Genomic DNA, 16,726 nt, shown 5'->3' with positions numbered 1-16,726 from the left:
CAGATCCTTCGAGAATGACATGAAGTGCCATGTTGAACTTCCAGTGACCAAGATTAGAAAGTGTGAGAGTGATAACACCAATTTTATGACACCTGCTCCACATTCACACCTGAGGCCTTGTAACACTAATGAGTCACATGTCACCGGGGAGGGAAATAGGCTGATGGGCCCAATTTGGACATTTTCACTTAGGGATGTACTCACTTCTATTGCCAATGCCATTAATGGCTGAGTATTGAGTTATTTTAAGGGGAAAGCAACTGCATGCACTGTTATACAGGCTGTGCACTTTACATAGCAGAGTGTTTACAAAATATTTACAAAAATGTGAAGAGTGTACTCACTTATGTGCTGTACATGCTGTCAGTCTCTGGTGTGGAGAGCAGGAACAATGCTTTCCTCTTGAATACAGCAGACCCCTAACTAAAATGAGTGTAAAACTCCAAATAAATATGGAGCAAGTCATGGCGCATTTTGTGGTGTATTTGCATTCGTTAAACTTCCTCAATATTATTTGTGCCATTTGGACTAATAATACAGCAGACATGTCTTAAACAGGGCAGTATATTCAGGCGACTGTGCTTTCTAAAATAATTATTACATTGAAGTGTTGTTTTTACAATGTGACATCTGGCCTCTGTGGTACAAAACCCCAGAAAACATAAAGGTATTGTAGCTACAGCTGAACATTCCAGTGGATGAGTAAATAATTTTCACTTATATACATAATAGATATTTTATCTTACATTTCATATGCAGTCTGAATAAATATATATTTTGTCACAGCTCATATTTCAGAACATCCCAATCAACAGCCCAGTCATAAGATCCAGATAACAATGGGCTCCACTGAAGCCCGTGTTGATTACATGGGATCCAGTATCCTTATGGGAATCTTCAGTAACGCAGACCTAAAGTTACAGGATGAGTGGAACGTTAACCTGTACACCCCAATGGACACAAGCATATCTGACAAAAGGTACACACGCATGTATCATAATTGCTATTATTATAATTGCCTCAAACCAAATTCTAAGGTAATTGTTTACTTGATCTTTATTTTAATTTGTTCTTTGCCTTAGTGTAATATTTATCCACGGAGACCTACAGTGGGACATTTTTCAGGTGATGATATCACGATCAACCACTCCAGACCTTATTAAAATTGGAATGAAATTGCAAGAATTCTTCACTCAGCAGTTTGACACAAGCAAACGTGCACTGTCCACTTGGGGGCCTGTTCCGTACCTTCCACCCAAGGCTGTTGTGACCAACGTGGAAAAGAATTCACGGGAACAATGTATGAGTTGCAGAATTTTTCAATCAGTACTATGTATAACTTCAATAATTTTTTTTTCTATGTACACACCTTTATTTGTTAACTTCCTTATTTACATAATATTCAGATTATTAATACTATTTCTGATACATTTTATGCAAATGCATAGCCTTAACACTATTCACTCATGATAAAAGGGTCTTCCAGGATCTTTAAATTAAAGACCTATCCATCAATATCTAACTTCCAGCACCCCCTGCTGATCATCTGATTAAAGGGGCCATGCCACTTGCTCTCCATCCTCTTCACTTCCTGCCAGGCATAATTTCATGCATTTGATAGAGGTTCTACCTAGTACTGCGACTCATTCCATTGAAGTGGTCTGGGACAGCCCTTCAATCGTAAGGATAGCCTTTAATATACAAGGCCTGGAAACCCCTTTTTAAAGTGTATCCCTTTGTTTATTTTTCTTGAAATTTGGTTTTCAGCCGTTCTGATTATTTGAATGGTGAGCTAGTACTGGAGAACAAGATTTATGTCTGTCAGTGTTTTTCCTCCAATAGCATTGCCTTCCTGTTTTTTAAAGTGTTTAGAGGCATCACAAAACTAAGGTTATGTAAAATGCTCTGTATAAATAACTGGTGTTCCCTAATCTACATTACCCATGTAGTTCTGTATCAAGTAATGTAGTTACAATATGCAAGAATAAAAGCAGCTATTTGTATTTTAAAATTGTCAGCAATATTGAGCAAAACTGCTAACAGGCCTGCAGCAGGTCAGGGAAGACAGTAGAATCATACAGCTTGTACAAGCTCCTAGCTGCCACAGGTGCCCAAAAGGCATTGTCTACTCGTTGGATAAGTGCCCAAAGCTCTCTATTTTAAGAGCGTTCCCAGCCTCTCGTTTCAGCTATGAGTGATAGTCCAAGTGGTCTTCTGATTGGACGCTAGAGCTATTGGTCATAGCTGAGAGGAGGGGCCAGGAACTCTCTCAATGCAGAGGGCTCTGGGCACCTATCAAGTAGGTCCGCCTCCTGGGAACTAGCAGCAGCTGGGAGCTTAACATATATTTTCTCAGCCATGCAAGCTGTATAACTGACACCACAGGTATGATTCGACTTCCCTTCTGACCTCTCTGTAAGGCTAGGTTCACACTGCGGAATCTGCGGGCAGAAAATTTCCTCCTGGAGATTTCGAGTGCGGACAGCGCCGAATGATTCAGGTGCGGACACTGCAGTCTCCAATAGACTGCAATGTGTTCCGCGAGTATTTCCGCCTAAAGAGTGAGCAACGCCATTCTTCAGGCGGAAATTTTCAAGCGGATTTTCCGTTCACAAATTCCGCTTCACAAATTCCGAAGTGTGAATTTGGGAACAGAAACCCATTCACTATACTATACATTTTAGTAAGCGGAATTTCCGCCTGCAATTTCAGAGCGGAATTGCAGGCGGAAATTCCGTAGTGTGAACCTAGCCTAAGGGTTTCAGCAGTTTGCTGACAGGCCTGCTATGGTAGAACAGAGGGATGGCACATGGTAAAGCAGTGACTCCCATGAAATCTAAGAATAAATGTGGGATAGAAAACTTGTGAAGAGTAGAGGTGTTAAAGAGTAGTGAACTCAATCATCCTTGTGTTTTTCAGTGCTGGATGCTGCTCACCACCGTCACTGGCCAGGAGTACTCAAGATTATATCTGGTTGCCACATATCCTTGTTTCAGATACCACTACCAGAAGATACTGTTCAGCTAGGAGGCTCTATGAGCCTACATGGCAATCATATGACATTAGCATGTTTCCATGGGCCCAATTTCCGTTCAAAATCTTGGGCATTATTTCATTTAGAAGAGCCAAATATCGCATTTTGGACTGAAGCACAAAAAATTTGGGAAGAAGGTACTTATGGAGGCATACATACAGTAAACATTCACCAGCTATTGTACAGACAGTGTAAATATTTATAAGGGATTTGTGGTTGTGAAGGCTATAGATGTGTATACATGATGTTATACAAAGTGTTATTAGTTAATGGGGATTGTTATGAAACTCTAGAATATATAGAAGTTAAAAAAGTTTAGATTTTGGTAAAAATTGTTGCTTTCCTACATTGCAAATAAACACCTGAGGCTCATGCTTTTTTAAATATGTAAGTAATATGTATACTCTTAATTTTAAGGCTCAAGTGATCACTCAACATACATTGTACAAACCCTCGATTTTCACCTTGGACACAACACAATGGTCACTAAGCCCTGTGGGGCCCTGGAAAGTCCTATGGCAACAATCACTAAAATCACACGAAGGCGTCATGAAAACCCACCACATGGAGTAGCTAGTGTAAAGGAATGGTTTAACTATGTCACTGCTATGAGAAATGAAGGTAGGTTTTGCAGTTATCTTGTCTTATGTCTGCTCTGTTTGCTCTTGTTTTGTTTGTTGTGGCACTCTGCTACAAACATTATGGGGAAGCTAAGAGACTTTAGCACTTTTCTGTGGGAAAAGTAGTATTTCACATTTTCCTACAATATAAAAATGATTAGAATCTCAGGGCTTAACCTTAATAGTTACCACATTTTTCTTTTTCTTTTGCTAAACAAGTTAGTGTTGGTTTATTAATCTTTTCCTTGTAATCTACAGGCCAGTTACCAGCAAACCTATTTTTAACAGAAGACTTAGGGTATAATATAAGGCCAAATGCAGACTTGTTTGTAACTGTCCCATTCATCTGACTTAACCATGCAGAGAGCTGTCCTTGCTCCAGATATATTCCCACTCAGATGTATAGAACCAAATTTCCGTTGTAGGAATCTCTGCAAATCTGCACTGTGTGAATATCACTTTGGTGAAAACTGCATATTTTAAGCCTACAATATTACAGTACATAATAAAGAGAAACTGACAGCTAGTTCACCCTTATCCCAATATACTGGACTATTGAGCATGATAATAGCTTTAAAAAGAGGAGTTATTTGCATATTTAGGTGAAATATTTCCAGAGTAAAGGCCATTACGAATTCTGTTTACATTGCTCTCCAGCATTCAATGGAGACGGGGAGACGGCTCGCCCAGCTCCCCTGCCTCATCAATGTTCACTTCCCGGCCTGCCCCCTTCTGTGAGAGCCTGCAAGGGGTGCTGTAACTAGGCAGCAGTGCCTGCCAGCTGCTCTCAGAGCAGAGTGCTCATCCCCCTTCCAGCATGATTTACGGTCTTATTTCTCTCCCCAGCATGGTTCTCCTTGTCACTCTTCATCCAAAGCATGGCTCTCAATCTCATTCCTAGTTCACAGCATGACGACACATTTTATTTCTTGTCCCCTGCATCACAATCCTGGTCCCCGGCAAGGAACTTTGTCTCATTGCTATTTGACAGCAAAGCTCCTCATCTCATTTTAATTCTAAGCATAGAACTCCATCTCATTACTGTTCCATAGCTATTCTTCTTATTTTAGGCTACTGGCATGGAGCATGGACTTCTTCAGCATTGCTTAACTCCCTACTGCAGAAGGACATGGACTGCAATCTCCCCATCTGACAGCCTTCATCTCCCTGCCTCCTTCCTGCTTTATTAGCTCCTGTGATGCGGCACTATGCTGGCAGCATCTCTCCCTTAACCCCTTAAGGACGCAGACAATTTTATTTTTACGTTTTCGTTTTTTCCTCCTCGCCTTCAAAAAATCTTAACTCTTTTATATTTTCATCCACAGACTAGTATGAGGTCTTGTTTTTTGCGTGACCAGTTGTCCGTTGTAATGCCATCACTCACTTTACCATAAAATGTATGGCGCAACCAAAAAAATACTATTTGTGTGGGGAAATTAAAAAGTAAACCGCAATTTTGCTAATTTTGGAAGGTTTCGTTTTCACGCCGTACAATTTACGGTAAAAATGACGTGTTATTTATTCTTTGGGTCAATAAGATTTAAATGATACCCATGATAACATACTTTTCTATTACTGTTGCGCTTAAAAAAAAATCACAAACTTTTTAACCAAATTAGTACGTTTAAGATCCCCCTATTTTGAAGACCTATAACTTTTTCATTTTTCTGTATAAGCGGCGGTATGAGGGCTCATTTTTTGCGCCGTGATCTGTACTTTTTACTGATACCATATTTGCTTATATAAAACTCAATACATTTTTTTATTTTATTTTTTTGGAATAAAATGTTATAAAAAGGCAGCTATTTTGGACTTTTTTTTTTTTTACGTTCATGCCGTTCACCGTACAGTATCATTAACATTTTATTTTAATAGTTCAGATATTTGCGCACGCGGCGATACCAAATATGTATATAAAATATTTTTTAACACTTTTTGGGGGTGAAATAGGGAAAATGGGACAATTTACGTTTTTATTGGGGGAGGGGGTTTTTCAATTTTTTTTTTTACTTTTACACTTTAATAGTCCCCATAGGGGACTATTTATAGCAATCATTCGATTGCTAATCCTGTTCAGTGCTATGTATAGGACATAGCACTGATCAGCATTATCAGTGATCTTCTGCTCTGGTCTGTGGGAAGGCAGATCAGAGCAGAAGACGCCCGGAAGGCAGCGGAGCCAGGTGAGGGGACCTCCGTCTGCCGTTCTGGATGATCGGATCGCCGCGGCAGCGCTGTGGGTGATCCGATCATCCATTTAAGTGAACGTGATGCTGCAGATGCCGTGATCTGTATTAATCACGGCATCTGAGGGGTTAATGGCGGACACCCGCGGGATCGCGGGTGTCCGCCATTACCGGCGGGTCCTTGGCTGCAATCAACAGCCGGGACCTGCCGCGCATGATCCGGGCATCGCTCTGATGCCCGCGGTTATGCTTAGGGCGTAAACGTACGTTCTGGTGCGTTAAGTACCACCTCGCCAGGACGTACATTTACGTCCTTCGTCGTTAAGGGGTTAATGCCTCTTCCACGCCTTCCCCTCCTTGCTTTAGATTGGTGTTGCATCAGAGTATAGAGCTGCTTTCAGATCCTGCATTTAAGTCCTATGTGTGTTCTTTTCAAGGTTCTAGCTAAAACATTTGCTCACAGACTTTGTCTTTTGTCCGATAAGGGGCTAATCTGTTTATGAGGGGCTACTTTCACAGACAATAAAGGGAGAAAAATCAGTCACAGAAAAAGTTGAGATGGGGGTTTTCTCAAAGAGATGGTCGTTTTTGGGTTGTTTTTAAATCTACAGTTGCATATTATTATGCTTCAGCTCTACAGCGCTTCAGTAGCATAATGCCCACCAATAAAATTTTATTTCAGATTTGTTGCGGATTTTGACTTAACCATTGAAGTTAGTAGGGAAAATATGTCCACAACATGCTGCTGATTTTTTTTCTTTTTGCAGAACTAAACTTGCTTCGAAATGTTGATGCAAATAATCCAGAGAGCAGCACTGCGGTAAAAAATGCAAGTTTGTTGAGTGGTTTTCATGGAGGATCCAGTTACAACCATGAGACAGAGACCATCTTTGCTTTACCTAGAATGCAGCTGGACTTCAAATCAATACATGTACAGGACCCACAAGAGCCTGCACTGCAAGGTAATACCTGTTGTTAATATCGAACTACACTACTTATATACCTAAAAAAAAATATATATATATGTTGTTTACTTGCGACCTCTACAATGTCCTGTTATTAAAACAGTTAGTATGGTGGACCAGTCCCTATAATTTGCTGCTTTTTAATAGGACAGCATTGTATGTGTCAGATCCATATAAACACTAAGATAGAGCTGCTGCAGCTCACATTAGGGGAGATTTATCAAAACCTGTGCAGAGAAAAAGTTGGCCAGTTGCCCATAGCAACCAATCAGATCACTTCTTTCATTTTTTTAGAGGTCTGGTTAAAAATGAAAGAAACGAGCTGATCGGTTGCCGTGGGCAACTGGTCAACTTTTCTCTACCTAAGTTTTGATAAATCTTCCCCATCATGATGCTTCTGTGTAATGCATAGTAGCTGAACTGCTTTGCTTGTCCTCAACACTGGCACCAGTTGTGGAACATGTGAGCAAATATGAAATGCATATAAAGTTTGCATATGTTGAAAGGATATTTGTGTACTGTATATCTATGCTTTTGGTAATTAGATGATATTGGGGGAGATTCATCAAAACTTGTGCAGATGAAAAGTTGACCAGTTGCCCATAGCAAATAAATCCGATGGCTTCTTTTATTTTTGAAAAGGCCTCTGAAAAAAAAAGAATCTATCTGATTGGTTGCTATGGGCAACTGGTCAACTTTTCCTCAGTACAGGTCTTGGTGAATCTCCCCTATTATGTGTGGGTATATTGTATGGTTGACTGCTTAATTTGTATATATAATTAACATTTGTGTCTTACAGATGTTGACAGCAAACCAAAGGTGGAATGCAGTGTTGTGACGGAGTTTACAGATCATATCTGTGTTACTATGGATGCTGAGCTTATTATTTTTCTGCATGATCTGGTGTCTGCATATCTGAAGGAAAAAGAGAAAGGTGAAGCCATTAAAACATGCCATGTTTAGTTATATAGGAGTATATGAGAGTGTATATGGATGCCTATTTGTCTAACTAGAGCTTATGTTAGAGTGCATTCACGCATACCGGATTCGCTAGTGATTTAAAGTTGCAGATCTGCAGTTGCAGATTTTACAAGGCAATCACTTTATTGACATGCCAATCAAAAATACATAAGAATTGTCTTTTAATATCCACAGTTGTGAATTCGCTATTTGCAGTGTATTCTATGTGTGTGATTGCACCCCTAGGCCATGTGTACTAGTCTGAATTTCTGTGCGGAGTTCCGCATTGAGATTCTGCACAGAGATTCCACTGCAGCAAAGTTCTGTTAAATTCAATGGGATTCTGCTGCGCTGTGTACACGGTGGAATTACTGTGCCAGCTATTTCTGGCACAGAAATTCCGTTTTCCAAGTCAGCAGAAAGAATGAACCTGTCCATTCTTTCTGTGGACTCCACATGGAATGCATTGCCGTCTATGAGACGATGCATTCCCATGCAGCCCTAGCGCCGGTGTAGTGAAGAAAATTGTTTGTTCCCTGTAGATAAATGTATCCGAGCAGCTGATGATAAATGCTGAGTCAGCAAAGCCACTCTGATTGGCTGAGATGCGCACACCCGCCCCGCTCGCTCTGCTCAGTATTTGGCGTAAGCTCCCTGGACACATTTCATTACACCCTGGTCTCTGCGCTCTCACAGCGGAATATACAAACTGTATACTCTCTATGAGAGTGGATAGATCGTGGCGGAGAACAGGGTTGTTGAAAACTGTGTCCCCTCTGCTGCAGCTCGCTCTCATCGCAGCTGTAAAAATGTGAACCCGATCCCCACGGCTCTCATGAGCCTGGGGGATGTAGAAATGTGTGTCCCTGCTGCTCGCTCTCTCCATCCCCAATCCCTGCAGCAGGGATGTAGAAATGTGTGTCTTGGGGTGCAGAGGCAAGGGAGACCGCTATCCATCACCGCTCTTCCCTGCCTCTGATTACTGCTTCTTCAAATCAGTTTACCCGTGCCTCACTGCTTCCCCACAGATTTTCTACATCTTAGAGGCAGGGGAGCATGGTGATCGCGCTCTCCCCTGCCTCTGCATGGGGGGACACCGTCACGGGGAAGCAGTGAGACACGGGTACACTGATTTGAAGAAGCAGTAATCAGAGGTAGGGGAGAGCAGTGATGGCTAGCGGTCTCTCCTGCCTCTGCACTAGGACACACATTGCTACATCCTCGCCGCAGGGATCGGGATGAAGAGAGCCAGCAGTGGGGACACACATTTTTACATCCCCACGCTGATGAAAGCTGTGGGGATCGAGTTCACAGTTTTACTGCAGCGGCAAGAGTGAGCCGCAGCAGCAGGGACACAGTTTTCAACATCCCTGTTCTCCACTTCTGTCCCAATCTCTCTGTGAGAGCGCGGAGATCAGGGTGTAGGGAAATGTGTCCAGGGAGCTGATGCCAAATACTGAGCTGAGCGAGGCTGCACCCCCCCCCCCCCCCCCCCCAACAACCAATAGTACGGGGCAGGCGTGCGTGTCTCAGCCAATCACAGTGGCTTTGCTGACTCAACATTTATCATCAGCTGCTTGGACACATTTCTCTACAGGGAACAGTTTTCTTCTACACCAGGAATGTTATGCTGGTGCCTGCAGTCTGTGGAATGTTCGCACAGAGATTTCCTGTACGGTCGGTCATTCCGAGGTGTGAACATAGCCTTATAATGTTTAGAATCTGAATTCTCTAGAAGTATGCAATATACACATAAGAAGATATGCCTGCTTTATCTACACTGTTATGCTAGATTTTTAGGCAGAATTTGTGTGTTAAACTGTTGTAAATGTTTGGGCAATGGGTAAATTGCCCAAAAATTTGGGGACTTTTATGCATTCCCTCTTTTTCAATGAGTAATGTGGTTAAAGTCAATAGAACTACCACTTTTGAATTTGTAGCCTATTTTGTCAAAGAGACAATTTAAAAAATTGTTGCAAATTTTGGCACAATCACTATGTTTTGGCACAATCACTCCAGCCCAGACCACACTTCAAAACTTGCTTAGATATAAGATATTTTTTTATATTTGAACAACGTGCGCCTTTTTTATATATTTGGGGGAAGTACACTTGACACACACAGGCAAACAGCCAGAAAAAAATTACTAGATTTACACATGCATTACAGATTAAATTGTTATGTAGTCAGAAATGCTGGAGTAGGGTGTTGAGCAGTTCTTATATAACATTTCTAATTTCATTTTCCATTCCTATTATGACTTGTGTTCTTTCTGTTTAGTTATTTTCCCACCGCGAGTCTTCACTACTCGTTCAGGGCAGAAGAGTCCTGTGATACAGATTGATGATGGCTCTTCTGAGAAGGACAGAGAGGAGGGCACTAACTACACATATGTGGACTGGCGGGAATTCATGTGCAATACTTGGCACCTGGAGCCCACACTGAGGTATTTATTTATTCCTTAAGTATTCATTTTTATTATAAATACTTATATTTCTAACGAGTGTTCGCACCCCACACAGAAGCTAGCAAGAAATAGCCTTGTTCTCCATGACTGAATATACAGCAAGCAGTGCCTAGAAATATAATTCCTACCTCACGTTTACATTTATTTTTATTATATGAATTATTAGCAATATAAGTCACAAATCACATTGTACACATGAAATATGTTTAATTCAGCAAATTAAATTCCATCTATTCTAACTTCCTGCTGCATCATCTATGTGGAAAGGGATTTAGGGGTAATTATTTCAGAAGACTTAAAGGTAGGAAGACAATGTAATAGAGCAGCAGGAAATTCTAGCAGAATGCTTGGATGTATAGGGAGAGGTATAAGCAGTAGAAAGAGAGAAGTGCTCATGCCACTGTACAGAGCACTGGTGAGACCTCACTTGGAATATTGTGCACGGTACTGGAGGCCGTATCTCCAAAAGGATATAGATAGTCTAGAGAGAGTTCAGAGAAGAGCTACTAAACTAGTACATGGATTGCAGGATAAAACTTACCAGGAAAGGTTAAAGGATCTTAACATGTATAGCTTGGAAGAAAGAAGAGACAGAGGGGATATGATAGAGACTTTTAAATACATAAAGGGAATCAACACGGTAAAGGAGGAGAGGATATTTAAAAGAAGAAAAACTACCACAAGAGGACATAGTTTTAAATTAGAGGGGAAAAGGTTTATGAAGTAATATCAGGAAGTATTACTTTACTGATAGAGTAGTGGATGCATGGAATAGCCTTCCTGCAGAAGTGGTCGCTGCAAATACAGTGAAGGAGTTTAAACATGCATGGGATAAGCATAAGGCTATCCTTCATATAAGATAGGGCCAGGGACTATTGATAGGATTCAGATTATTGGGAAGACTAGATGGGCCAAAGGGTTCTTATCTGCCCACACATTCTATGTTCTATGTTTCTCTATGTTTCTATGTAGGAACAAACTACATGGGATAAAGAAAAGCATGTTCACACTTGTTGGATTTGCCTATGGCAGATCCGACATGTATTTACAAGAAAGATCTGCAGCAGAAATCAGAGGCTGACGTTTTGATTTCTGTCGCAGATGTGTTAGCGTATCTACTCAAAGATTAACCCCATTCAGTGAGGCTACTCTGCAGTGGAATCTGCAGAAATAATCCACATGCTTATTGGGGGAGACTTATCAAAACCTGTCTAGAGCAAGAGTCGTGCAGTTGTCCATAGTAACCAATCAGATTGCTTATTTTTAAAAAGGCCTCTAAAAAATAAAATATGGGCAACTGCACCACTCTTCCAGGTTTTGATAAATCTCCCCCACTATCTCCACAGGGGACTTTTTGTACTGTGTAAATGGTTTTTCTCTTTTTTCTTTATTGTATAGGGTTCAAATTTATTGCACAAGCTAGCAAAATAAAATGTCCTAGAAAAGCTGCATTAATTGTCAACATACATAAACTGATCACCTACATCAGTTTTCCAGTTGTTTTTGTTTAGTTTTTTGCCTTTTTTCCCCCATATGCTTTACAAAGAATTGTGCATTGGCTAAAAAGTAGTCACAATGGATTTGGACATGAAACTTCAGCCAATTTCGGTACAGAAATTATACAGTTTATCAAAGCTGTTTTCCCCTCTGCAAATCGAGGAACATTGAAAACCTCAATGTATGCATAGTACTGGTCCCTTTAAAGGGGTACTCCCGCTCTAATACATCTTATCTCCTCTCCAAAGGATAGGGGATAAAATGTCTGATCGTGGGTGTCCCGCCCCTGGTGACCCCTGCGCAATCTGTCTTTCAGCACCCACCTTTGCGAGCTCTCCACCGCCTGGAGACTCCGAGTGGGCAGTGTGATGACCACGGGGCCGGAGTATCATCACGTGTGACGTCACGCTCAGCCCCCTCAATGCAAGTCTATAGGAAGGGGGAGTGACGGCTGTCACGCCCCCTCCCATAGACTTGCATTGAGGGGGTGGGACGTAACGGCTGTCACACGCCCTCACATAGAATTTCATTGAGGGGGAGGGGCATCATATCACACATGGGTGGAGTCGTGATGTCATGATACTCCGGTCCCGTGGTTGTCACTAGAGATGAGCGAAGTTACAGTAATTCGATTTGTCACAAACCACGCGGCTGCTGACTTTAGCCTGCATAAATTAGTTCAGCTTTCAGGTGGGCTGGAGACTCTCACCTAGGACTGCATCCACCTTTTCCAGCCCACCAGAGCACCTGAAAGCTGAACTCATTTATGCAGGCTAATGTTTGTGACGAATCGAATTGCTGTAACATTGCTCATCTCTAGTCATCATGCTGCACACTTGGTGCCTCCAGCACTGCGGAGAGCTCGCAAAGGTGGGTGCAGAAGGACAGATTGCGGGGGTCCCCAGTGGTGTGACCCCCGCGATCAGACATCTTATCCCAGATCCTTTAGATAGGGGATAAGATGTATTATGGCCGGAGTACCTCTTTTAAAGAAGCACTCCAGAAGCACTTTTTGCTTATATAGGCTATTATAAGAATAATGTAGAGGTTCTTGTATATGTCTTGTTTTACCTGTTTTAGATGAACTGGCATTTATGAGTTTTGAGACATATTTATTTCTGTTTCCACACTAAAATGATTTTCTAATGCTGCTTCTAGTGAAGCCTCTGACTTTGCATAGAGAGGAGGTGGAGTCTCTCATCACTGCAGTTTATCTAATTAGGCTGCTGGAACCGAAGTCCAGTCGGGTATACTGATTAGATTTATAAGTGAGTTGTGTCAGTTCACATTATACGCAGTTTTGAATAGTTTTTCTCATTCAAAGTGAGTTTTTTTTTAGAGAAATACTGCCATGAGGAGAAAGTCATTTAAAGTATAATTACAATTGGCACTGTAGGACTGGTGATGGTGAGTGTGCATGATACTGGAGTACTTCTTTAAGTACCTGGTCAACAGAGGTCCTAGCTCCTTATATCATAGATAATATCAGCAGATACTACTCTCACTATACAGTACCATTCACATAGTCTTTTAAATGATTTCATTATAATTCCTGGTATATACCTGCATTTTAACAAAGGTTCTTGTGTAGCAGAGTACCAGTTTGTATGTGTTTAAACCCTTCTATAATGTATATTTCATATGTTGTACCCCCATAGGCTTATATCTTGGACAGGAAGAAAAATTGATCCTGTAGGTGTTGACTATATACTTCAGAAGTTAGGTTTTCACCATGCAAGAACCACTATTCCCAAATGGCTTCAGCGTGGAGTAATGGATCCTCTGGACAAGGTTCTGTCAGTCCTCATCAAAAAGCTTGGATCAGCTTTACAAGATGAGAAGGATAAGAAAGGAAAAGACAAAGAGGAGCACTGAACATGTATAAAATGTGAACAAATGACAAAGATCAAATGAGTTACATTTGTTTTTTATATTGTACAGGAAGATGTTTTAATAGGGATTTAGAAGTGAGAAACTGCTTTTATCTCTCATCCCTGTGGACTGTTTAGCTGCATCTCCTACTGTGAGCGCACACTTGGCCTTTGTCGTGATAAAATCTGCTACTGCAATGTGTATGTCACTACGTGAAAATAGTTTCAATACATTCTGGCTGAGGGAAAGCTCACATCCATTTTCCTTCCAGCACTGTATACATCTCCGTATAAAGACGACTCAGGGATGAGAGGGGTTTGATAATTCCATTGTGAATGTACCTGTTTACTATGGTGCATGCTACCTTTCCACAAAGGATAAAGCATTGCATGATTATGTATATTTTGGACTAAATATTGGGGTTCGACACTGTAAAATGTCTGCAGTCATGTTTTTATTACAATATGTGCAATATTATAATTTTTCTGTTATAACTGCAGAATATTAACTGTGAATTTTTGTGAATTTTTCCGTTGGCCATAACAATAAATTGTTCACAAATTTAAATCTTTTTTATGCTATTCTATTTGAATATACCAGTTTCATCACTTTGAGCCCTGTTTCCCAATGTTTTCCACCTTGGAGCACTCCTCGAACTTTTTTTTACCTTGGGGCACACCTAAAAAATTATTTTCCACAAAAAAAGGTAAAAAGCATTGCACAATACCTATATATTTCTGTTAGTTGTGTGCAGGGTGGGCCATTTATATGGATACACCTTAATAAAATGGGAATGGTTGGTGATATTAACTTCCTGTTTGTGGCAGATTAGTATATGTGAGGGGGGAAACTTTTCAAGATGGGTGGTGACCATGGCGGCCATTTTGAAGTCGGACATTTTGAATCCAACTTTTGTTTTTTCAATAGGAAGAGGGTCATGTGACACATCAAACTCATTTGGGAATTTCACAAGAAAAACAATGATGTGCTTGGTTTTAACGTATCTTTATTCTTTCATTAGTTATTTACAAGTTACTGACCACTTATAAAATGTGTTCAACATGCTGCCCATTATGTTGGATTGTCAATGCAACCCTCTTCTCCCACTCTTCACACACTGATAGCAACACCGCAGGAGAAATGCTAGCACAGGCTTCCAGTATCCGTAGTTTCAGGTGCTGCACATCTCATATCTTCACAGCATAGACAATTGCCTTCAGATGACCCCAAAGATAAAAGTCTAAGGGGGTCAGATCGGGAGACCTTGGGGGCCATTCAACTGGCCCACGACGACCAATCCACTTTCCAGGAAACTGTTCCTCTGGGAATGCTCGGACCTGACACCCATAATGTGGTGGTGCACCATCTTGCTGGAAAAACTCAGGCAACGTGCCAGCTTCAGTGCATAAAGAGGGAAACACATCATCATGTAGCAATTTCGCATATCTAGTGGCCTTGAGGTTTCCATTGATGAAGAATGGCCCCACTATCTTTGTACCCCATATACCACACCATACCATCAATTTTTGTGTTTCAACAGTCTTGGAGGGATCTATCCAATGTGGGTTAGTATCAGACCAATAGCGGTGGTTGTTTGTTAACTTCACCATTCACATAAAAGTTTGCCTCATCATTGAACAAAATCTTCTGCGTAAACTGAGGGTCCTGTTCCAATTTTTGTTTTGCCCATTCTGCAGCACCTGAAACTAAGGATACTGGAAGCCTTTGCTACCATTTCTCCTGCGGTGTTGCTATCAGTGTGTGAAGAGTGGGAGAAGAGGGTTGCATTGACAATCCAACACAATGGGCAGCACATTGAACACATTTTATAAGTGGTCAGAAACTTGTAAATAACTCATGAAAGAATAAATTTACGTTAAAACCAAGCACATCATTGTTTTTCTTGTGAAATTCCCAATAAGTTTGATGTGTCACATGACCCTCTTCCTATTGAAAAAATCAAAAGTTGGATTCCAAATGGCCGACTTCAAAATGGTCGCCATGGTCACCACTTATCTTGAAAAGTTTCCCCCCTCACATATACTAATGTGCCACAAACAACAGGAAGTTGATATCACCAACCATTCCCATTTTATTAAGGTGTATCCATATAAATGGCCCACCCTGTAGATTAAGTGCTGTTAAATCCAGTGACTCTCTGATCAAAGTTGTTTACTTTCCCTTTTCTTCTCCAGTCCCTGTATGAAGTCTAGCCCTGTAAGTAGGACCCCCCTGAAAGTAGTCCCCCCTCCCTTTAGGTAGGACACCCAGTTTGATAGTTTGCCTTCTGTAGGCAGGACCCCTGCTGAATGTAGTTTGCACCCTACTACCTGTGGATAGGACACCTCTGTAGGTAGTTTGTGCCCCCCATAGGTAGGATCCCTCTGTAGGTAAAAAGGGGTATTACGGTCTATAGCACTTATCTGCTAACCTCAGTATGGGGTATAAGTGTCTAACTGTTGTGGTCCCCCTGCAATATTTATAACAGGCTCCAAAGTCTTCTTCTGGTGTTTAGTGCACGGATCTCTCACCACTAGTATATGATAGTTAATCTTATGAAGTGAATTTGCACATAAAATAGAAGGGAAGATTTATTAGAACTGGCATAAAGGAGAAGAGAACCAGTGGACCAACCAATAAGGTTCAGATTATCATCTACCAGGGGTCCCTTTAAAAATGAGACACACGATGTGGTTGGCTTCTGTCACCACTTAAGTGACACTTTTTATTTACAGTAGTTATAAAAAAAATTGTGAAAAGTTATTCATATTAAAACATACCTGTCATATGACCGAAATAAATAGTCCTTCTATATGTTACTCACTAGGTCATGCAGATTCTTTACATGTCTTTTTAAGTGTCTAGCTTCTGTATTTGGCTCGCAAAGCTCTCTGTTCTGCTGCTCACTTATTCTGACATCCAACGCTTAGGAAGGGGCGTGTTTGAGGCAAGCACTGAGCTTGCCCTCGCTCACCTTGCATTCACTTCCTCCCTGAGTCTGGTGGGCTGGGTCTCTTCATCCAATAACTGCAGGCTGCTCTGTAACCCCCTCCTCTCTGTTTTCATGTTGTAGTCTGATAAACAAGACAGGAGTGAGCACAGAGGTGTGGTAGTACAGCGCTCAC

The 16,726-nt window shown here is 41.2% G+C and overlaps 1 protein-coding gene across 9 annotated transcripts in view; it reads left to right on the top strand.

Moving 5' to 3' along the window:
- The window catches only part of BLTP1 (bridge-like lipid transfer protein family member 1), a 302,200-nt gene extending 288,028 nt beyond the window's left edge, over positions 1-14,172 (top strand). For all 9 annotated transcript variants that reach the window (XM_056564084.1, XM_056564133.1, XM_056564123.1 and 6 more), the window contains 8 exons: positions 787-979; positions 1,083-1,300; positions 2,920-3,171; positions 3,452-3,655; positions 6,608-6,802; positions 7,605-7,739; positions 10,046-10,211; positions 13,388-14,172. In XM_056564084.1, the coding sequence (XP_056420059.1) occupies positions 787-979; positions 1,083-1,300; positions 2,920-3,171; positions 3,452-3,655; positions 6,608-6,802; positions 7,605-7,739; positions 10,046-10,211; positions 13,388-13,604 (1,580 nt within the window). In that variant the 3' untranslated portion in view covers positions 13,605-14,172. The remainder of the gene's footprint in view (positions 1-786; positions 980-1,082; positions 1,301-2,919; positions 3,172-3,451; positions 3,656-6,607; positions 6,803-7,604; positions 7,740-10,045; positions 10,212-13,387) is intronic.
- The last annotated feature ends 2,554 nt before the right edge of the window (positions 14,173-16,726 follow it).

Source organism: Hyla sarda, chromosome 1 (assembly GCF_029499605.1).
Source record: "Hyla sarda isolate aHylSar1 chromosome 1, aHylSar1.hap1, whole genome shotgun sequence".
Taxonomy (NCBI): domain Eukaryota; kingdom Metazoa; phylum Chordata; class Amphibia; order Anura; family Hylidae; genus Hyla; species Hyla sarda.
Note: the sequence above shows the minus strand (reverse complement) of the source record. Positions and strands in the feature narration are given on the sequence as shown.